At 43.0% G+C, this 23,999-nt stretch overlaps 1 protein-coding gene across 8 annotated transcripts in view; it reads right to left on the bottom strand.

Annotated features, from left to right (window-relative positions):
• Positions 1-23,999, bottom strand: part of LOC137348206 (SRC kinase signaling inhibitor 1-like) — a 348,246-nt gene that overhangs the window by 284,772 nt on the left and 39,475 nt on the right. For 7 of the 8 annotated variants that reach the window (XM_068013559.1, XM_068013562.1, XM_068013564.1 and 4 more), the window contains exon 3: positions 14,832-14,894. In XM_068013559.1, coding sequence (XP_067869660.1) covers positions 14,832-14,894 — 63 coding nt within the window. The remainder of the gene's footprint in view (positions 1-14,831; positions 14,895-23,999) is intronic. The other variant, XM_068013561.1, reaches the window with a different exon arrangement.

The raw sequence follows: 23,999 nt of genomic DNA, 5'->3' as shown, positions 1-23,999 counted from the left end.
GGTGTGAGTTAGAACATAGGCAGCAGAGTTTTGGTTGACCTCAAACTTCTGGAGGATAGAATATGGGAAGATGGCCAGAAGCACATTGGAATAGTCTGTAATCCCCCAAACCTGTTGGCCGATTTCCATATTAATAGTGCAGCACTAACACAATATTATTAACACAGCGTTATTCTTCCAGCAAGGTTTGGGCCAATGTTGCAATTAAGCAAGTAGGAATATTCAGACTGGACTGGAGGCATCAATCCGCAAGATCGATTTCGTCAACTGCTTAATTTGTGAATTATGTTTCACATCACCAGGAGTTAGTAAACTGCTGGATGTGAAACTTCTTAAAACCATATAATAAAAGTAGATTTTCCTTTTAATGGTTGGTGCTGGATAATTAGTAACCCTAACAACGATATAACACAACACACTATCCACCTTCTTTTAATGCAGGGCCAATTCCAGAACGTTAGTAACAACAGCTAGAAAACTGATAGCCAAGTATTCAGCCAGTACTGATTGGACCTTCACCAAACCACAGCCTGGCAACAGGTAAACCATAATAGCAGCCTGCACAGCCCTCTATACTTACAACAACAGCTTGCATTTATATAGTGCCTTTAAAAGGTAGAAAACCATCCCTAGGCAGTTCACAGGAGAAGAATAATCTGACAAAAATAAATTATGCTGAGCCAAAGGAGGGGAGATCAGGAGAAGCGACTAAAAGTTTGGTTAAAGATGAGGGTTATAAGGAGGGGAGGGGAGACAGGCGGAGAGGTTTAGGGAAGGAATTGCAGAACTTAACAGCAAGGCAGCTGAAGGCATGGTTGCCAATGGTGGGGCAAAGGGAGCCCAGCGAGTTGACCCACACTCCCGGAGAGCGTTCACATGGCTGTTTTGGCTCGACAGTGTCTTTGGGAGGGTCTCTGGTCTTCTAGAACCAGCAGCTCATCTATGGTGCAGCGCTGTTACCAAATTCTGGGAATACCATTGGCAGCACCACTGTAAGGTAAATGCTCCATAATTTCCTTTTGAATTTGTTTTTCTCTCTCATTAAGTTTATTTCAATGAGCACAAGCTATGGCTCTGTCAGCCTTGGATCAGTGGGTAGCACTCCCACCTCTGAGTCAGATGATCTCAGGTTCAATCCCTAATCCAGAGGTTTGAGCACAAAAATCTAGGCTGACACTCCTGCTGAAGGAGTGCAGATGTAAAACCAAGGCCTCTCAGGTGGTTGATTAAAGCTCCCAGGGCACTATTTTGAATAGGAGCTCGGAAGTTGTCCCTGGTCTCCTGCCCAATATTTATCCCTCAACCAACATTACTGAAAAACAGATTATCTAATTAAAATTTCTGTTTATGGGACCTTGCTGTACAAATTGATGCTGAGTTTACAACATTACAATAGTGACTACACTTAAGAGTAATTCATTGGCTATAAACTGTTTTGGAACATCCCGAGGTCATGAAAGGCACTATATAAAATGCAAATTTTTCCTTTGATTGTAAAAGAGCTGAAGATATAGATCACAAGACAAATGAATATATACAAGGAAGACCAATGCAACTCATCAATCCGAACAGAACCTACAAAGCTCCCATCATAGTATCTGTCAACTTATTGTGATTCTTCGTTTCACTACCCTAACTGAACGCACACTCCACAAGATGCAATCACTGACCTAGTGTTACCTCATTAATTGGCTGCTTCCTCATGCTGAGAGATTTTGGAACTTCTCAAACCCAGTTCCTCTGTTAATGCACTGTGCACTCAATGTAAAACTATTTTCAATTTCAGATGTAGAATTGGCTGGTGGTGATGTTGGGGGTGGGGATTGGTGTGACCAAATGTAAAGACCTCAGTAATGGCCTGGTCACCAGATAATTACAAATGAGGAAGACCATAGGCCTATCTTCGTTGATCCATCTCAAAAAAATCCTGATGTTCCCCCATTGGAGCATTCAATCGCTTCTTAAATGATTCCAGAGTTTTCACCTGTACTACTGTATCTGGAAGTCCATTCCCTCTATTGTTCAGTCTGTGTGTGAAGACAGACTTGCTGATATCAGCCCCTAATTTGCCTTTTACTAGTTTGAAACTAGTTTATAGTAATATTTCAGATATATCTTTTCTAGTCCTTAATCTCATACCTATGTAAAATCACCTCTCAGACAATTTCTTTCTAGATGGAAATACCCAAATTTCTCCAGTCTTTCAGCATAACTCAGAACTTTAACACTGGAGCTCAATCTCATGGATTGTCTCTGCATGGTCTCCAACCTTGGAGGTCTCCTTTGGGTCTTAGTGGCAGATGTGAACATAGTACACAAGATGTGGTCTGATCAAAGCTCCATACAGTTTGACCACAATTTTACCAGCCTTGTATTACATAAGAACATAAGGAGCAGGAGTAGGCCATTGGGCCCCTCAAGCCTGCTCTGCCACTCAATAAGATTATGACTGATCTTCTACTTCAACTTCTCCTTCCCGCCTTATCCCCATATCCCTTGATTCCCTTCGTATTCAAAAATCTATCAATCTCAATCTTGAATCATGGGCGGCATAGTGGTTAGCACCGCAGCCTCACAGCTCCAGGGACCCGGGTTCGATTCTGGGTACTGCCTGTGTGGATTTTGCAAGTTCTCCCTGTTACCGCGTGGGTTTCCGCTGGGTACTCTGGTTTCCTCCCACAGCCAAAGACTTGCAGGTGATAGGTAAATTGGCCATTGTAAATGGCCCCTCGTGTAGGTAGGTGGTAGGGAATATGGGAATAGGTGGTAGGGTTAGTATAAATGGGTGGTTGTTGGTCGTCACAGACTCAGTGGGCAGAAGGGACTGTTTCAGTGCTGTATCTCAAAATAATAAAAGAATATACTCAATGACTCAGCATCCACAGCTCTCGAGGGTAGAGAAGTTCAAAGATTCACAACCCTTTGAGTGATGAGGTTTCCCCACATCTCAGTACTAAATGGTGGACCCCTTATCCCCTCTGTTCTAGATTCCCCAGTTAGGGGGAAACATCCTCCCAGCAGTTACCCTGTCCAGTCACTTAAAAATTTTACTGGGGAGAAATTCATTCCCATAGCAAATTGTTCACTGATATCATTGAAGAACGCCTCACGAGCCATACAATGTAGCAATCCACACCATTGCCTGCCCCCGGGGAAATCAACGCAAGTTTGCATAGCATCACTGTGAACAAATTTCTCTACCTACATATTTCAATGGGATCATCTCTCATTCTTCTGAACTCCAGGGAATATAGACCAACTCTACTCAATCTTTCCTAGGACAATCCCCTTATCCCATAAATTCTGTTCTACTGTATATAAAAAAAATATTCTGTTTCTTGAGGGTACGTTTGAGGCTCAGAATCTCCTTTCCATCCAAACCTTGCCTTCTCTGCATTGCACTGGTCTCTCCAGGTAACATACTGAGAGGTCAGGCAGACGACATCTTTGCAGGGCTCCAGAACCCTCACTCTCTATGGTCCCTGAGCTTAGCATAACCCTACAGCCATGCTTAGATCAGAAACTCAGTAGGGGAACACAGCATCCGCCCGCACGCCCCCCAAAAAAACCTCATTCCTCCAATCCATGGCAATATGCAGCCTCAACAGTAAGGCTATCCCTTTAAAAAGTAATTGCAGAATCACAGAATTATTATAGCGCAGAAGGAGGCCATTTGGCCCATCGTGTCTGCACCAGCTCTCCGAATGAACAATTCACCTAATGCCATTACCCACCTTCTCCCCATCACCCTGCACATTCTCCCTTTTCAGATAAATTGATTTAACCTGCCCCCACCACACTTTCAGGCCGTGCATTCCAGATCTTAACCACTCGTTGCATGGAAAAATTTGCCAATCACTTTAAATCTGTACCTTCTCATTCTCAATCCTTTCATGAATGGGAACAGTTTTTCCTTATCCACTCTGTCCAGACCCCTTATGATTTTGAACATCACTACCAAATCTCCTCTCAACCTTCTTTTCTGCAAGAAAAATGGTTCCAACTTCTCCAAACTGTCTTCATACCTTATGTTCCTCATCCCTGGAACCATTCTCATGAATCTTTTCTGCACTCTCTGCAATGCCTTCACATCTTTCCTGAAGTGCGGTGCCCAGAACTGGACGCAATACTCCAGCTGAGGCCAAACTAGTGTCTTATACAAGTTCAACATAACCTCCTTGCTCTTGTACTCTATGCCCCTATTAATAAAGCTCAGGATACTGCATGCTTTATTCACCACTCACTCAACCTGTCCTGCCACTTTCAATGACTTGCACACATAAATACCCAGGTTCCTCTGCTCTTGCATCCCCTTTAGAATTGCTCCCTTTATGTTATAGTTTCTTTCCATGCTCTTCCAAACAAAGTTAATAACTTCACATTTCTTAGCATTGAACTTCATCTGCCACCTGTTCGCCCATTCCACCAACTTGTCTATGTCCTTTTGAAGTGCTACACTATCTTCCTCACAGTTCACAATTGTTCCAAGGTGAGAATCCCTCTTTAAAAAAGTGACATAAACGGGAAATGTTTCCCAACATATCACTATGATACTGGTCCTTCCTTCAGATGGCACAATGTAACTGTGGACTTCCGGCATAAACTTCCTGTCATGTGACAAACTCCTCCAGACCTTTGAGACTTGTCACACGAAAGAATATTTTATATCCCATAATATTCCTGGACAAAACATAGGTGTCATTGTATGTAACTTTCACCACAAGGTGACAGAGCAGCAGAAGTTAATGAGATCATCATTATTCCAGTTAGATGTTGCAATAGCCTTTAAAAAGGTGAAGGACCAATTTTACAAGATTTCAAAGAGAGTCAGATTCTTGTTTCCAAGTGTATTCCAGACACAGCACTTGTTGTGATCCAATGCAAGTTCATTCTCAATAAATATAGAGCTGGTCGATTTGGAATCCTTAAACAACCCATGTGAACTCCTGGCACTAAAGCCTCAATATTACCTCTTCCAGCTTGGTGATGCCAATGACAGGCAGGAGGGTCATGGGGGAGGTTAACGACTCAAATACAAAAACGCATCCCAAATATGGCCGTTGCCTCTGTCATGGCGGCTGATATCGGGATGCCCGAGGAACCCGCTGTGGACCCTTTATTAACATATTTAACATCAAGATTCTTACAGTGCGACTGGAAGCTCAATTTCCCAAGGTTGGGAAAGCCAGCAATGAAAGGGAGGTGGGAGCTTCACGAGGTAAGTGAATCTTTGAGCACTGCTTATAGGCTAGAAGCAGCAATAGTGATCCTGCCATTCCCTCAATGAAGGCTTTGGTCTCTCCACCCCCGATCTCCAGCCTCCCCTACCCACCCCACCCCCCGATCTCCAGCCTCCCCTACCCACCCCACCCCCCGATCTCCAGCCTCCCCTACCCACCCCACCCCCCGATCTCCAGCCTCCCCTACCCACCCCACCCCCGTTCTCCAGCCTTCCCCCCCCATCCCCCTCCACAGCCCTAATCATTAGCTTGCCCCCACCAAGTCCTTCCAATCACCAACCTTTCCCCCTTTCCAATTGCAGAGGACTATCCCCACACGCCCCCAGCTACAGCCAGATTGTCTATTTATGCAGCTGCCAGCTGGAAAATGGAAAAAAAGAATGTTTTTGAGATCCTGCCATCAATTGTTGGGAAACACTTGCTGTTACTGTGAATTTAAAGAGGGATTCTTGTCTCAAGACCCAAACTGAAGAGTCAGTAGTAGTGTTGAGGTGCCACATATCTACCGATTGGGGGAATTAGGTTATGTGCTGGTCTCCCTTTAAATATTGGGGCAGTGTCAACAGTCAGGGTGCACCCTGAGACTGATCAAATATCTGTATATATATTAATGTCACATATGCATGTATATGTATGTACAAATAGATCAAACCTCAGGGTTCAGAAGAGGTCTAAATACCATCTCCTGGTTTGTAACCTTATCTGAACCCAACAATTAGATTCCAGTCTGTAATCCACTCCTGGTTCTGCATTATCCTATATATCCAAGTAGACAATTTAATCTGCTCAATTAGATTCCAGTCTGTAACTCGCTCCAGGTATCTGTTAATCCGTACGTAAATATTCTGAACTAATTTGATTCCAACTTGAGACTCACTTGCAGATATCCAGAGCACAAAAAACCAACGGAACACCCCGGATTAGTTCCATCCCCGCGACGTGTTTCTGGGTAACTGTTACCTGCTGAACTCTGAGCTGTAACAAAAGTTTTAGGTTCTGCTTGTGACCAAAACTCGGCAGTGTTTGCTCTTTTATTCATAGTCTCACATACCACACTCCGGGCTAACAACTATATGTTAACGATCCTTATTAACGATTGTACACCTATAAATAGACAGATAACAGACATCCGGAGGAACAGGGGTCTTTTTGTTAATCTCAGTGCTGGAGTTTACAGTGTGTACAGGATCCGTGAATCCACAGCTACAATCAAACATGAAAGACCAAAGTTGCTTGCTCAAACACATAACTAACATGTCAACAAGTTAAGGTGAGTCCAGATCTTACCTGGACCACAACAGATATTGTGTTAAAAGAGAAATCCGCTCAGCCATCTACAAGAATCCATCTGAGTGGCAATGATTGCCCTGGAAAACATTCTCTCTGCCAAACCGTTTTAAAAGAAACTCCCGTAGTATTTTTATCCTTTGCAACTTATGAAGCTTTTTTTTTTGGTGTTGAACTGAGCTAACAACACAGCCGGGAGGCAGCGCTGAATGTCTTTCACAACACTGACCTTTGCAACATGATATCACTGCATTCCTAAAAAAGGAAGCGAGCACTCTCCATGGTTACCACTATTCCACCTGTCTTCACACATACACACACTGTGGACGGTGTTTTTCACTGCACTGCATTAAGCTGCAGTCCTCTGCCTTGCAGTACACCTTCATTTACCTGCCCCCTGCTCAGTTCTTTAACACCAGTCCGTGCACTCCTGGCTTTAATTAGATGTCCTGCTCATTTATCTTTTTATCCTTTTACTCGGTTTAAAATTATTGACCAACTTTCCTTTGTTACCCCCCATTTACTTTCTCCCTCGGATTTATATGTTTTGTAGGAGTAGTGAATCCCGGTGGCGTCATTAATGGGATGGATCAGGAGGACTGGGAAGTGCTGAATTATCAGCTGATTCAAGCATTAAACCACAGACAGCCAATCAGCTCAGTGTGGCTCTGCTATTCCTCCCCATTACCTCCCTCTCCCCTGTCTCTCTGGTGTTATCAAAAACAGCAGCTTAAAGTGGCCGTGTCTTCATCTTGACTTAACACACTGGATGATATCAGCAACAGCTTAAGGATGGCCAGCCCTCCAGGATTGGCCCTGAAATCTCCAAGGACTGAAGATTAATCTCTAAGTCACTGCTGCGAGTAACATCCAGGAGAAAAATCAGGGATGATACAAGAGGAGAAAAATCATAGCATCGTTTTTTAAAAAGTGTGTTTTCACAGCAGCTAGACCAAGTCAACAGCACAGAAATTACATACAAAGCTCCGTCTGTCCATCTCAATTAGGTAACTGCCAAATCCCTAGAGACACGGCCAGCAATGACTAACCACTGACCCATTGGATTAAGATGGTCATCCCATTACTATCCATAACCTTACACATCAGCTGGGGGGAGGGGGGGCATGATGTTGCTTTAATTAGGAATGGTTATCATTATCCCACAAATAAACTATGTAGCGCCATTTCTGCAATTCTCAACTGTTCCTTCTCTCTTCTGAAGGTGGTGGCCCAAGATGGGTTAAAGTACCAGAATCATCGGCCACCCTATTTGTACTTTGCCCAAACAACCATTCTTCACATGAATCTTGAAAGTGAGTGTTAGCGGGCTATCCGACTGTGGGTGGTATCATTGGCCAATCAGATCCTGTTCTCGTCCAATGTCCACATACATTTTCCAGGAGGAATCACGAAATAATGGTTAGGATGGGAGACACTGGTGGGTTTTTCACCCCTCTCCCTAGCCCAAGGAGACCGAAGCAGATGGTTGCACTGTTGCCTTTGCTCTGTTTGAGGATAGCTAACTTAGCACAGACCAGGGTCTGAACAGGGACCATGTGGTTGGCTCGGTACCTTGCTGCTGGTGTACGTACCAAGTGACTCAGAAAATTTGAAAAATCATGTGCTGCCAACTCTGTACCACTCTGAAATTTAGCGCATGAACAAACCGGGCACATTTGGGTAGAGTAGAGAAGAGGATTGGCCTTAAACAACATGGGAACAGGAGAAGGCCATTCAGCCCCTCAAGCCTGTTCTGTCATTCAATGAGATCATGGCTGATCTGCGATCTAACTCCATATATCCGCCTTTGCCCCATATCCCTTAATATCCATAGTTAACAAAAAAAACTATCAATCTCAGCTTTAAAATTAACAATTGATCTAGCATCAATTTGAATAAGAGTTCCAAAACTTCTACAACTTTTTGAATGGAGAAATATTTCCTAATTTCACTCCTGAAAGTTCTAGCTCAACAACAGTTCACAGGCTAGAAAGGGATTAGAAGGGAACTTTGACCCAGAAATATCTACAGTTTCCCCACCACCCCTCACTCCCCCTCCCCTCCAATCAGACCATCCAATTGCTTGCTAAATGTTTCCAGGGGTTCTAACTCCACCATGAGGGAGATTTGCTAGTGCTGTTATGGAGGGTTTAAACTAAATTGTCAGGGGGTTGGGAACCTAAGAGGGAGCTCAGATTGAGGGAAGCAAAACTAGTAACGGGAAGTAGAGAAGTAGTAAGTGAAATTGGAAGGCAGGTGAGACGAAGGCAAACATCAAATCGGATCAGAATGGGGAATAATTTTAAGACAAAGTTAAAGGCACCCTATCTGAATGCACGCAGTATTCGCAACAAGGTAGATGATTTGAAAGCACAAACAGAGGTAAATGGGTATGATTTAATTGCCATGATGAAGAAGTGGTTACAGGGTAAGCAGGAGTGGGAACTGACTATTCAGGGATATTTCTCATTTAGGAGGGATAGGCGGAGCAGAAAAGGAGGTCGGGTAGCGCTGTTAATAAGGGACGAGATCAGTACATTAGTGAGAGAGGTTCTTAGATCGAAGGAGCAAAATGTAGAATCAGTTCGGGTGGAGCTAAGAAACAGCAAGGGGCAGAAACTATTGGTGGGAGTTGTTTATAGGCCACCAAACTGTAGTGGTAATGTTGGGTATGGTATAAATCAGGAAATTAGAGTTGCATGTAGCATGGGCGATACAGTAATAATGGGCGGCTTCAATTTACATATAGATTGGGTAAACCTAATTAGCATTAATGCTGTGGAGGATGAATTCCTGGAGTGTGTATGAGATGGGTTTCTGGAGCAGTATGTTGAAGAACCGACTCGGGATTTGGCTTTTTAGATTTAGTATTACGTAATGAGAAAAGGCTAATTACTAATCTTGCTGTAAAGGAAGAATTAGGCAATAGTGACCACAATATGATAGAATTCTACATTAAGTTTGAAAGAGATATATAGTTCATTCTGAAACTAGGGCCTTAAATCTGAACAAAGGAAACTATGAAGGTTTGAGGGGCAAGTTGGCTATGGTGGATTGGGAAAATACATGAAAAGATTTGACGGGAGACAGGCAATGGCTAATATTTAAAGAAGCATTACACGGTTCACAACAAACATACTTTCCTCCAAGACACAAACACCCAACAGGAAAAGTGAATCAACCACGGCTAACAAAAGAAGTTAAGGATTGCATTAGGTCAAAGGAAGTGGCTTATAAGGTCACCAGAAAAAGTGGTAAGCCTGAGGATTGGGAGCAATTTAGAGTCCAACAAAGGAGGACCAAGAAATTGATAAAGAAAGGGAAAAGAGATTATAAATATAAGTTAGCTAGAAACATAAAGGCAGACTGTAAAAGCTTCTTTAGGTATATGAAAAGAAAATGATTAACAAGGGCGAATGTGGGTCCACTGCAGGTGGAGACTGGAGAGTTTGTGGTGGAGAATGAGGAAATGGCAGAGAGACTAAACAATTACTTTGTGTCTGTCTTCGTGGCGGAAGACACAGAAAATATCCCAGAAATATTAGGGAACCAAGGTACTTGTAAAAATGAGGAACTGAAAGTAATTCGTATCAATAAAAAAGTAGTACTCAAAGAATTAATTGGATTGAAAGTTGATAAATCCCCTAGACCAGATGAGCTACATCCCAGAGTATTGAAGGAGGTGGCTATAGAGATAGTGGATGCATTGGTGATTATCCTTCAAAATTTTGTAAATCCTGGAAGGGTTTCTGCAGACTGGAAAGTAGCAAATGCAATCCCACTATTTAAGATGGGAGCGAGAGAGAAAACGGAGAATTACAGACCTGTTAGTTTGACGTCAGTAGTAGAGAAAATGTTAGAATCTATTATAAAGGATGAGCAAACTGGCCACTTGGAAAATAATGATATGGGGATTAGGCAGAGTCAGCATGGATTTATGAAAGGGAAATCATGTTTGACGAACCTGTTGGAGTTTTTTGAGGATGTTACTTGTTGCATAGATAAAGGAGAACCAGTGGATGTGGTGTATTTGGATTTTCAGAAGGCATTTGACAAGACCCACACAGGAGGTTAGTAAACACAATTAGAGCACATGGGATTGGGGGTAATATACTGGTATGGATTGAGAATTGGTTAACAGACAGAAAGCAGAGAATAGGAATCAATGGGTCATTCTCAGGAGGGCAGGCTGTTACTAGTGGGGTACTGCAAGGATCAGTGCTAGGGCCATAGCTGTTTACAATCTATATAAATGATATGGATATGGGGACCAATTGTAATATTCCCAAATATGTGGGTGACACAAAACTAGGAGGAAGTGTAAGTTGTGAGGAGTGCAAGGAGGCTTCAAGGGGATTTGGACAGGCAAGTGAATGGGCAAGAACATGGCAGAAGGAATATAATGTGAATAAGTGTGAACTTATCCACTTTGGTAGAAAAAACAGAAAGGCAGCATATTTCTTAAATGGTGAGAGGTTGGGAAGTGTTGATGTCCGAAGAGACCTGGGTAACCTTCTTCATGAGTCACTAAAAACTAGTATGCAGGTGCAGCAAGCAATTAAGAAGGCCAATGGTATGTTGGCCTTCATTGCAAGGGGATTTGAATACAGGAGTAAAGATGTATTGCTTCAGTTGTATAAAGCCTTGGTGAGACTGCAACTGGGGTATTGTGTACAGTAAGGATCTCAGGAAGGATATAGTTGCCATACGGGGAGGGCAACGGTGATTCACCAGACGAATCTCTGGGATAGCGGGATTGTCTTATGAGGAGAGATTGCAGAAACTGGGCCTGTATTCTCTAGAGTTTCAAAGAATGAGAGGTGATCTCCTTGAAACTTATAAAATTCTTACACAGCGTAGCAGGATAGATGTGGATAGGATGTTTCCTCTGGCTGGTGAGTCTAGAACAAAGGGATACAGTCTCAGAATAAGGGACAGGCCATTTAAGACTGAGGTGAGAAATTTCTTTACTCAGAGGGTGTTGAATCTTTGGAATTCTCTACCCCAGAGGGCTGTGGAAGCTCCATCATTGAGCATGTTCAAGACAGAAATCGATAGATTTCTGAATACTAATGACATCAAGGGATATGGGATAATGGGGAAAAATAGCATTGAGGTAGATGATCAGCCATGACCTGTTTGAATGGTGGAGCAGGTTCGACGGGCCAAATGGCCTACTCCTACTCCTATTTTCTATGATCCTATCATCTTATCCTACCTAGATGTCCTTACTATGTGTTGATTCATGTGAAGAAGCATTTCCTGATATCTGTTCGAAGTTTGCCTTTTCACAGTTTGAACCTGTGACCCTTTGTCCTAGTTTCTCAGTTCAGCCATAAGTCATCTTCCAGATGTACCTTCTCTAATCTGTTTGTTAACTTACATACACCAACAACTTGCCTTTGTATAGCGCCTTTAATATAGTAAAACGTCACAAGGCACTTTACAGAAACGTAACCAGACAATAAAATTCACACCAAGCCAAAGAAGGAGGCATTAGGACAAGTGAGGTTAATTTCAGGATGTCTTTAGAAGGAGAGAGAAATGGATAAGCAGAGATGTTTTGCATGGGAATTCCAGAGCTTAGGGCCTAAGATGGCTGCAGGCACAGCCATCACTGGTGGGACAAAGGAAATGGGGGATGAAGAAGAGGGAGAGTTGGAGAAATGGAGGGTTCTTGCAGGGCTGTTGGGCTGGAGAAAGTTACAGAGATAGGGAGGAGCGAGGCCATGGAGGGATTTGAACACAAGAATGAGAAGTTTAAACTACCCCAGTCATGCCCCTCTCAGTCACCTCCTTTCAAGGCTGACAAGCTCATGCTACTCCATAAGTTTGTTATTCCTCTGATTTCAGGGATCAAAGTTCTCAGAAAAGGCCAGTATTTCATTTGGTTGAAAATTTTCAAGGAAGAATTAACATTCTCTAAGTTGTTATGTTGTCTATTATTGTTTAAACTGGAGTACTGATTACATCAAAAGGACTGACTGAGCCTAGCAGTTTTAAGGAGCTGAAAGAATAATAGTCAAAGTGACCTTAGCTCAGTGCGTTTATGTTGTGAGCAACTGGGGCTGTTTCTGTTAAAAGGGAGGAGATTATAGGGTGATGAGTTATTTAAAATTAAGAAGAGATGAGACAGTGTAGATAGAATCAGACTGCTTCCAGTAATTTAGGGGTTTATAATGAGGAACATGGGTAAAAGATTAAATGTAAGGGATTTATAAGAGAGTAGCAGAATCTTTTCTTTTACATAGAGGTTGTGGAATGTACTACCAGAGATAATGATTAAGCAGAGAACACTGGAGCAGAGATCAACATTTCAAGAATAGATTGGATATATGGTTAAAGAAAGGGGGTGGGGTGCATGAAATCAAGGGACATAGAAACATAGTTAACTCACGGAATTAGGACTACTCCTAGTTGAAGTCAAAAGCAGAAAGATAAGAATAATAATTTTTTGCAAACGTTCACTCTTCAGTAACAAGTCTTGCTCTTCAAACTCATCGTGTCATAAGGTACAGGACAGTAATGACATTTCAACAACTTCTGCAGTTTCATTGAACTTCCTTTGACTTCATCTCAAGAGGGAAGAAAAACTGACTGGTGTCAGCAGCACAATTTAATAGTGGTTGATTAAGAGAGGAGAATGTAAGGCACCATCCTTGTTTATGGAAGCCAGACAGGGCAAGAGGAAGGGGAAGTGAGATAATGAGGAAAAAAGCTAAACTGATACAGTTGGATTTCCAATAATCAGTCTACGTTCATTCATTACAATGCTAACTTTACAGACACCATAAAGATGTTTAGTCCTGTTAACAATTAACTTTGTCCATTTTAGAAGCTTCAATTTACTTTGTTGACATTCAGCTCAGAGTTGCCCTTTTTCTGCCAATCTCAGATCCTGAGGGGACTTGACAGGATGGATGCTGAGAGGATGTTGCCCCTTGTGGGAGAGTCTGGAACCAGGGGACACAGTTTAAAAATTAGAAGTCTCACATTAAAGATAGAGATAAGGAGAATTTTTTTCTCTCAGAGGGTTGTTAGTTTGTGATATTATCTTCCCCAGAGAGCAGTGGAGGCTGGGTCATTGGATATATGCAAGGCTGAGTTAGATAGATATTTGATCAACAAGGGAGTCAAGGGTTATGGGGGGCAGGCAGGAAAGTGTAGTTGAGGCCACAATCATATCAGCCATGATCTTATTGTATGGCGGAGGAGGCTCGAGGGGCAGAATGGCCTACTCCTGCTCCTAATTCTTGTGTTCTTGTGTTCAAGACACTGCAGTTCCCACGATCAGTGTTATTGCTACTGCACTCAATATCCATCCCCTCCACCAGCACTGCAATGTGGCTGCAGAATACAAAGCTCTACAGGACATTCTGCAGCAACTCACCAAGATTACTTCAAGAGCACCTCCCTACCCTGTGACCTCTACCATCGAGAAGGACAAGAACAGCATTATTATGGAACACCATCACCTCCAAGTCACACTCCATCTTGACCTGGTCATTTAGCACCACCCTTTCCTAGGGTCAATATTCCTGGAATTCCTTATTTAACACCGTTCAGGGAACACCATCACCAGAAGATTTGCTGGAGATCCAGGAGAAGGCCCCGGACAATCACCTCCCCGGGACAACAGGAGATGGGCAATAAAAGCCACCTTGCCATGGCTGCCTAAGGCCTGAGCAAAATAATGAAACCCTGACAAACTTTAATAGGTGATAATGTCAAGAGCAGTTAACCTTGTTATTAGGATCCTAGATCTGAGATCACATAGAGGGAGGGCATAATTCCAACCTGTTATACTGTGGCACAAGACTCACAATGAATACTAGATTATTCAAAAGATTCCAAATTTGGGAAGGGGCTTCCCCTTTCTGGGGAATTACGTTAAGCAATCAAATAACAGTGGATTTTACTGCAAAGTAATTTTAACATGAAGAAAAATGCCATGGATGCTCTGATACTCTCAGCTTCTTCTTAATTGGATGTCTTTACATGGTGCTCAGTGGACTTGTTTCAAAATTAATTCCACAAGTTTTAGAACATTGAAAGTTTGGATTGGAAAGCAGAATTTCAATGTTGATGTTTCTGCTTCGATAACACTGGATACCATCTTGAAGTTCTTTCACCCTGGCTTTGGCGATCTTTCCCCGACCATCTACACTCTTGGTAAAACTTCAATATTTCCTGTTGCAGGTCTTACGTCCTCCTCCTCCCCCAACATGACCGCAAGCTGTTCCCTCCAACCACCAGTCTAGTTTTCCTTTTAGTCCCACTTCTTTTTGCAATGATCTCACTTACCTTGGCCTCAATCTTGTTCCCTCCATCCCTGAACTCGCAGGCGCTCCAAGCTTCAAAGCCCTGCTGTAAGAAATATTCAAAGCTTTGAAGCAGAAAAGATCAGTAATTTCGACTATTGAAACATTGCATAACATTAGGCCATGTTCAAAGACTAAACTCATAAACCTGATACTATCCAAAAAGTGAGTCCTGGGACCAAAAGTTATATTTGCAGTAGTGCATGAATTTCCCCCTTTTACCTCTGTACCAAGAGCTTCCAGGGTGCCAGTCGGAATGTAACACAAGTCAAACTTCCAACAGATAGGGCCCATTATTCTGAAAACAGCTGTGTCTCTAGAACATGACTGGTGTCCAAACTGAGTGACATGTCACATGGAGAATTCAGGAGATTTCCCTGCGTGTTTCCATGAATAGTTCCATGAATAGCTGAAATAACTCCAGCATTATCAGTGCTCTCTTTTTTCCCATGGGAATCCTGAAGAATCCTTCAGCATTTTTCAGCATTCAGTCCAAGTCTTTACTGCTTGTGGGATGCTTAGAGATGGAGCATCAATCCTCAGGAGGCCAGTTATAAAGTTTATATCAACGTTCCCACTAAACTGCAGATATTTCAAGTTGTTGATACTAACATACCTAGTGTTGTGACTTTGTATTTATCCATCAAAAAGGTATAAAATATTAAGATGCCTCGCCAAACCCTCAGGCTACTAAATTCAAACTGATAAACTTCTGCTCAAGAAATATAAGAACAAGTAGAATGGAGTCATTTGGACTTTCGAAGGCCAGCTTGCTAGGGTTGATGAGCCACAGTTTGACCACTGCTAGTCTAGATGATCAGTTATTTCTGGGACATAAACCATAGACTTCCTGCATCTTCATTGATTTTTCTTTCACAGTTTGAAGACAAGATCCTTTCTCGCCTTTCAAGCATTTATATAATGCCTTTAACGTAGTAACAATGGTCTAAGGTGCTTCACAAGGGTGTTACTTGATACCAAGCCACATAAGGAGTTATTAGGACAGATGATCAAAGAGGGAGGTTTCAAGGAGTGACTGAGAGGTTTAGGGAGGGAATTCCAGAGCTTAGGGCCTAGGCAGCTGAAGGCGATCACCAATAGTAGAGCAATGAAAATTGGGGATGTGCAAGAGGCCAGAATTGGAGGAACGCAGAGATCTTGGAGGGTTGTAGTGTTAGAGGAGATTACAGAGGTGGGGGGTGGTAGGGGGGCCGAGGCCAGGGAGGGATGTGTAATTTAACAAGCAGCATTAAACTATGAGACCACACAAAGTAGCTGCCCCTGGTCCCAAATAGAAATGAAGATTCTCCCTGAAGCTGTAGTCAATGAGTTTGTCAAAACGCCTCTAGTTATCCTTTAATTATTTTGTATGCTTTCATTCTTTGTTCATACTAGCCATTTGTCCTTACCATTTGTGTTCCCCTTTGGGACCACAGACTATTCTTCGATCGAGGAGCTGGGAACATGGCCTGCTCCTAGACTTGGCCTGAGCTAGAGTATTTGTGAACAGCTTCCTGCATGTTCCTTCACTGCCAATGGGAAAATGCCAGTTTTCCCCTTCCCTCTCCCCAAATTAACCCTAATGAGACTGAAAATGTCCCAGGAGGAAAACTGTGTCCATGAATTAGCTTTGTACAATGTTGGGTGCCATATGTTAGTGCAACTTTAGACTTGATTATTCCAATATGCTTCTCTCTGGATTTCCATCCTCCATAAACTCTCAACAGTTCCAAAACATATCCTACCCTGCATAAGGTCCCACTCAATCCCCGCTGACCCATGTTTGATTGTTGCCCTCTGGTATATCAAATTTAAATCCTCATTTTAGTCTTCAAATCTTTGCTAGACTTGCCCCATTCTTTCTCTGCAACTGACTTACACTCCTCCTACATCCTTCAGTTCTTTTGTGTATCCTTTTCCTTTGACCACATCATTGTGGCTGTGCCTTTAACTGCCTTGATCCCACTCTCTGGACCCCAAACTGCTCTACCTTTCTACTTCGCTTTGCTCTTTTAAATGTAGAGTAGCATAATGGTTATACAACTGGACTAATGATTGAGAGCCATGAGTTCAAGTCCCACCATAGCAACAGGGGAATTTAAATTCAGTTAATTAAATAAATCTGGACTAAAAAGCTAGTATCAGTAATGCTGACCATATAACTATTGGATTGTCATAAAAACCTATCTGGTTTACTAATGTCCTTTAGGGAAAGAAACCTGCCATTCTTACCCAGTCTGACCTTTATGTGACTCCAGACCACAGCAATGCAGCTGATGCCTAGTTACCTTCCAGAATGGCCTGAGTTGTACCAAACTGCTATGAAAAAGTCACTGCGGATGTACCGTCACCACATGGACTGCAGCAGTTCAAGAAGGCAGCTGATTTGCTGAATGTAAACATCGTGCTATTGCAAACCTCTGTCATTTCAACACTGATTTGCAACCAGAGTGTGAACAGTACAGCTCAGTGGAATCTACCCTCACCCCAGAGGCAGAGAGCTACCCTGTCAAATGAAGACCCACATTGTGACTTCTATTCTCAGTTAATGCTGGCCACTGGTTATGTAGCATCCTGCAAATAATGACTGAGCGAAGACAGTCCTGCATTTCATAGCCAGTTTCCTCGCCTCACATGCACTGGACATTGGACTAAATCCATACAGAGAAACACTCTAGCCACATGACCGTCCACAGGGGAGCATTCTGGCCTCCTTGTGACCTCCCACCCCTGGGCAGCTTTGGCTTTGCAAACCCTCCCCACTCTGTATTTTGTTGGCCTCTCCTCACTCACTCACCTCTCGCTCTCTGCTCATAGACAGCACCCTTTCCTCTCTTTCTGACATTCTTCATCCCTCTCTCCCTCCCAACTACATCCTCACCCTCTGCCCCCCTCCTCCCTTCTCCAATTCTGTTACACTCTTCATCGGATTTCTCTCTGGTCCAGGTAACCCCCCTGCCCTTTAACCCTGGAACAGGAGGAGGCCATTCAGCTCCTTGAGCCTGTTCTGCCATTCAATTAGATCATGGCGGATTTATATCTTAACTTCACCTACCTGTCTTGGTTCTGTAACCCTTAATGTCTTTGCTGAAAATAACATTTTCAATTGACCCTCTGCCTCAACAGCTTTTGATGAATGAGTGTTCCGGACTTCCATGTGAAGAAGTGCTTGCTGACATCACCCCGAACAGCTTAGCTCTAGGAACAAGAGTAGGCGATTTAGCCATCCAGTTAGATCTTGGTTACTCTGTGTTAAACTCCATTTTCCTGTCTTTGCTCCATATCCCTTTATGCCCTTACTTAATACAAACCTATCTCTCTCAGTCATGAAAGTGCAAACTGACCCAGCATCCACAGAGAGTTCTAGATTTCCACCATCCTGTCTGTGAAAACATGCTTTCTAATTTCACTCATGAAATGTCCAGTTTTAATTATAAGATGATGGCCCCTTGTTCTTGATTCCCCAACAAGCAGAAATAGTTTTTTAAAATTTGTTCTTGGGATGCGGATGTTGCTGGCAAGGCATTTATTGTCCATCCCTAATTAGAAAAAGCTTAGAGCCATCGAAAAATTTCGGCACAGAAGGAGGCCATTCAGCCCGTCGTTTCCGTACCGACTGAAAAAACTAGTCGCCCAATCTAATTCCACCTTCCAGCACCTGGTCCGTAGCCTTGCAGGTTACAGCACTTCAGATGCAGGTGCGTTTTAAAAGAATTGAGGGTTTCTGCCTCCACCACCATTCCTGGCAGTGAATTCCAGACACCCACCACCCTCTGGGTGAAAATGTTTTTCCTCATGTCCCCTCTAATCTTCTACCAATCACCTTAAATCTGTGCTCCCTGTAATTGATCTCTCCGCTAGGGGAAACAGGTCCTTCCTGTCTACTCTATCTAGGCCCCTCATAATTTTGTACACCTCAATTAAGTCACCCCTCAGCCTCCTCAGTTCCAGGGAAAACAACCCTACCCTATCCAATCTTTCCTCATTGCTGCAACTTTCGAGCCATGGCAACATTCTTGGAAATCTCCTTTGGACTCCCTCCAGAGCAATTATGTCCTTTCTGTAATGTGGTGACCAGAACTGTACGCAATACTCCAGCTGTGGCCTAACCAGTGTTTTATAAAGTTCCAGCATCACATCCTACTTTTGAATTCTATACCTCGGCCAATAAAGGAGAGCATTCCATATGCCTTCTTCACTACTTTATGCACCTGTCCTGCCACCTTCAGGGACCTGTACTCCAAGATCTCTCACTTGCCCTTGAGAAGGTGGTGGTGAACCACCTCATTGAATGATAACTATTACAGTTTGATACAACTGAATGGCTTTCTCAGCCATTTCAGAAGGCAGTTAAGAGTCAACCACATTGCTGAATTTGGATTCACATGTAGGACAGACTGGGTAAGGACGGCAGATTTCCTTCCCTAAAGGACATGACTGAACCAGATGGCTTTTTACAACAACCTGGTAGCTTCATGATTATTATTGAAACAAGCATTTTACTAATTGAATTTAAATTTCAGCAGGTGCTGTAGTGGGATTTGAACTCATGTTTTTAACCAGGCTTCTGGATTACTAATCCAGTAACATTACCACTATACTACTTGAGAGAACAATACTGCAGGGAAGGCAGGCACTGTATGATTTCCAAGAGAAAACACTTAAAGAAAGCTAAGCGGATCCTGATTTTGAACCAGCAACCACATGGTTAGCAGGCAAACACTATCACTGAGCTATACACTGGCAAATCCTTTTAGTACTTTACATACCTGAATCAGATCATCCTTCAATCTCCGACACTCAAAAGGAATATAAGCCATGTTTATACCACCTGTCTGCATAATTTACCCCTCCAAGATCCGAGATCAATCTGTGACCTTTCCACCAAAAGATTGGTGAAGACAAGTGTAGGTCCCTTACAGTCGGAAACAGGGAAATTTATTATGGGGAACAAAGAAATGGCTGACCAACTAAATGCATGCTTTGGTTCTGTCTTCACAAAGGAGGACACAAATATCATACCAGAAATGTTGGGGAACACAGGGTTTAGTGAAGAGAAATCAGTATTAGTAGAGAAATGGTGTTGGGGAAATTGATGGGATTGAAGGCCGATAAATCCCCAGGGCCTGATGGTATGCATCCCAGAGTACTTAAGGAAGTGGCCCTAGAAATAGTGGATGCATTGGTGGTCATCTTCCAAGATTCTATAGACTCTGGAACAGTTCCTACAGATTGGAGGGTAGCTAATGTAACCCCACTATTTAAAAAGGGAGGTAGAGAGAAAGCAGGGAATTATAGACCGGACAGCCTGACGTCAGTAGTGGGGAAAATTTTAGAGTCCATTATCAAAGATTTTATAGCAGAGCACTTAGAGAACAGTGGTAGAATCAGACAGAGTCAGCATGGATTTACGAAAGGGAAATCATGCCTGACAAATCTACTAGAATTCTTCGAGGATGTAACTAGTAGAGTTGATGAGGGGGAGCCAGTGGATGTGGTTTATTTGGACTTTCAGAAGGCTTTCGACAAAGTCCCACATAAGAGATTAGCGTATAAAATTAAAGCGCATGGGATTGGGGGTAGTGTATTGCGATGGATAGAAAATTGGTTGGCAGACAGGAAACAAAGAGTAGGGATAAATGGGTCTTTTTCCGAAGGCAGTGACTAGTGGGGTACTGCAGGGATCTGTGCTAGGACCCAAGCTATTCACAACATATATTAATGATTTAGATGATAGAATTAAATGTAATATCTCCAAATTTGCAGATGACACAAAACTGGGTGGGAGGGTGAGTTGTGAGGAGGATGCAGAGAGGCTTCAGGGTGATTTGGACAAGTTGAGTGAGTGGGCTAATGCATGGCAGATGCAATATAATGTGGATAAATGTGAGGTTATCCACTTTGGTAGCAAAACCAGGAAGGCAGGTTATTATCTGAACGGCTATAAACTGAGAGAGGGGAATATGCAGCGAGACCTGGGTGTTCTCGTACACCAGTCGCTGAAGGTATGCATGCTGGTGTAACAGGCGGTAAAAAAGGCAAATGGTATGTTGGCCTTCATAGCGAGAGGATTCAAGTACAGGAGCAGGGATGTCTTGCTGCAGTTATACAGGGCCTTGGTGAGGTCACACTTGGAATATTGTGTGCAGTTTTGGTCTCCTTATCTGAGGAAGGATGTTCTTGCTATGGAGGGAGTGCAGCGAAGGTTTACCAGACTGATTCCTGGAATGGTGGGACTGATGTATGAGGAGAGATTGAGTCGGTTAGGATTATATTCGCTGGAGTTCAGAAGAGTGAGGGGGGATCTCATAGAAACCTATAAAATTCTAACAGAACTTGACAGGGTAGATGCAGGAAGGATGTTCCCGATGGTGGGAGAGTCCAGAACCAGGGGTCATAGTCTAAGGATATGGGTTAAACCTTTCAGGACTGAGATGAGGAGAAATTTCTTCACCCAGAGAGTGGTGAGCCTGTGGAATTCACTACCACAGAAAGCAGTTGAGGCCAAAACATTGTATGTTTTCAAGGAGTTAGATACAGCTCTTGAGTCTAAAGGTATCAAAGGGTATGGGGCGAAAGCAGGAACAGGTTACTGAGCTGGATGATCAGCCATGATCATAATGAATGGCGGAGCAGGTTCGAAGGGCTGAATGGCCTACTCCTGCTCCTATTCTCTATGTTTCTTTCATCACAGACCTGAACCGTTAACTCTGTTTCTCTCTCTACAGATGCTGCCTGACCTGCTGAGTATTTCCACTACTTTCTGTTTTTATTTCAGATTTCCAGCATCTGCAGTATTTTTTTTTGTCCTCTATCAATCTGATTGGCCTTAATAATATCTGAGGACTTGACTCCTCACATGCAAGACGACTGGAGATTGAGTAGCATAAAAATAATCCCTGCGGAAATATACCATAACAGCTTTAGATAGGTGGGAGGATTTCTCAAATCTCCAAACCCTCTTACTGACACAGTTTGACTCCTGGAAACAGGTTGCTATGATATCAACAGTCTATACACCATCTAAACAACACTACCACGAATAACAAGATGTGGATAAATAGGCTGTGTGCACTTGATATACAATGAAGTGTTTGTGCAGATCAGCTCAATACCCCTAGGCTCTATTATTGCTGTGTTGTCTGAGAATAGTCTCTATTGGATCACTGTCTCTAATGAATCAAGTCTACTAATGTGATCATGCTCTCGTGCCCACCTTTTATGAATATATGTTTTATTAAAACAAAACCAATTTCTTGGGGATCCCAAGCTTTAATCTGGAGTTTCAGTGATGGCAGTGAGCCCACCCATTGAGAATTAGTTTCCAAGACTGACAGAACAAGATACTGTGCATCTTTTCCTGGCTGTAAGGGCTAACATGGTTCAATTTTGAGGACAGGTTACACAGACCAGGTTTGCATTCCCTCGAGCATAGAAGATTAAGAGATGATTTAATCGAGGTGTTTAAGATGATTAAAGGAGTTGATAGGGTAGATAGAGAGAAACTATTTCCTCTGGTGGGGGGGCAGTGGAGAACAAATTAGAGCTGGACCGTTCCAGGATGATGTCAAGTGAACTTCTTCACCCAAAGTGGGAATGTGGAACTCTCTCCCCCAAAAAGCTGTTGAGACTGGGGATCAATTAAAAATTTCAAAACTGAGATTGAGAGATTTTTGTTAGGCAAGGGTGTTAAGGATTGCAGAACAAAGGTGGGTAAATGGAGACGAGATACAGATCAGCCATGGTCTAACTGAATGATAGAACCGGCTTGAGGGGATGAATAGCCTCCTCCTGTGCCTATCATTTGCAGAATGATACAGCTAAAAAAATTCTGGATGAATCCTGGGTTAATTAAAACTTCCATGGCTGAAAACAATAGATTTTTGTTTGGCTAGAAACACAAATCAAAGGTGCATAAAGGGAGTTGAGTTACAGATCAATCATGATTTGATTGTATAGCAGAATAGGCTCAAGGGAGACACAGTGGTGCAGTGGTTAGCACCACAGCCTCATAGCTCCAGCGACCCAGGTTCAATTCTGAGTACTGCCTGTGCAGAGTTTGCAAGTTCTCCCTGTGACCGCATGGGTTTCTGCCGGCTGCTCCAGTTTCTTCCCACAGCCAAAGACTTGCAGGTTGATAGGTAAACTGGCCATTGTAAATTGCCCCTAGTGTAGGTAGGTGATAGGAGAATGGTGGGGATGTAGTAGGGAATATGGGATTAATATAGGATTAGTATTAACGGGTGGTTGTTGGTCAGCGCAGAGTTGGTGGGCCAAAGGGCCTGTTTCAGTGCTGTATGACTATGAGGGGCTGAATGGCCTACTCTTGGTCCTATGTAATGGATTGTCCATTGGATACAATCTCAGATAGACTGGGATTTAGTCTGAGTTGTCTGGTATCAACTCTGCACAGTTTAGTGTTATTACCTATCTGAATGTTATTAAAAATCTTGCAATGGGCACAAACTAATATTCCTCAAATCTTGCTTGTCATGATTTTTAGCTAGATTTCTATGTCAACAATTACCACTGTAATACCAGCAACAAGCAATTGCAGATGAGGTAAAATGGGGGGGGGGGGGGGGGGGGGGGGAGACGCACGGGGAAGGGGGTGGTTTAATGCCAAGAAAATCTCCCTCTTCACTGTCCCAACAATGGTAGCTGTTGGAGAGAAGTGGGAAGGTTTGATCTGGTCACTTCCTGTTAGTAAGATCATGACCATAGCAAAAAGATTTGTTCTGATTGTTTCTAGCAAAATTGATTTACAATGTCACAAAAACACAACGAACAGAGGAAACCCCCTCCTCCCCTCTACCCCCAGATGCTTGAACCCCATAAGGCCACCTCTTATTGCAGCAGTCTGTCTCCTCCACCAATCATTCTCTGGCCTGTTCCAGGAGCATAATAAGTTGATCCTATTCCTATCAAGGACAACCATTCCAATGTGCAGTGTATGTGACTGGATGAATACGTGATAGGACAAAGATTCAAAGGGCTATGGAGAAGTAGCAGGGGAGTGGGATTAATTGGTTAGCTCTACCATAGAGCTGGCACAGGAACAATGGGCTGAATGGCCTCTTTCTGTGCTGTATCATTCTAATATAAAGAATGCTGGGTTATGGACTTATTCTTAAATTTGACTGAGGATCTT

The sequence above is a fragment of the Heterodontus francisci genome, chromosome 33 (assembly GCF_036365525.1).
Source record: "Heterodontus francisci isolate sHetFra1 chromosome 33, sHetFra1.hap1, whole genome shotgun sequence".
Taxonomy (NCBI): Eukaryota; Metazoa; Chordata; class Chondrichthyes; order Heterodontiformes; family Heterodontidae; genus Heterodontus; species Heterodontus francisci.
This window is presented reverse-complemented; position numbering and strand designations above follow the sequence as displayed.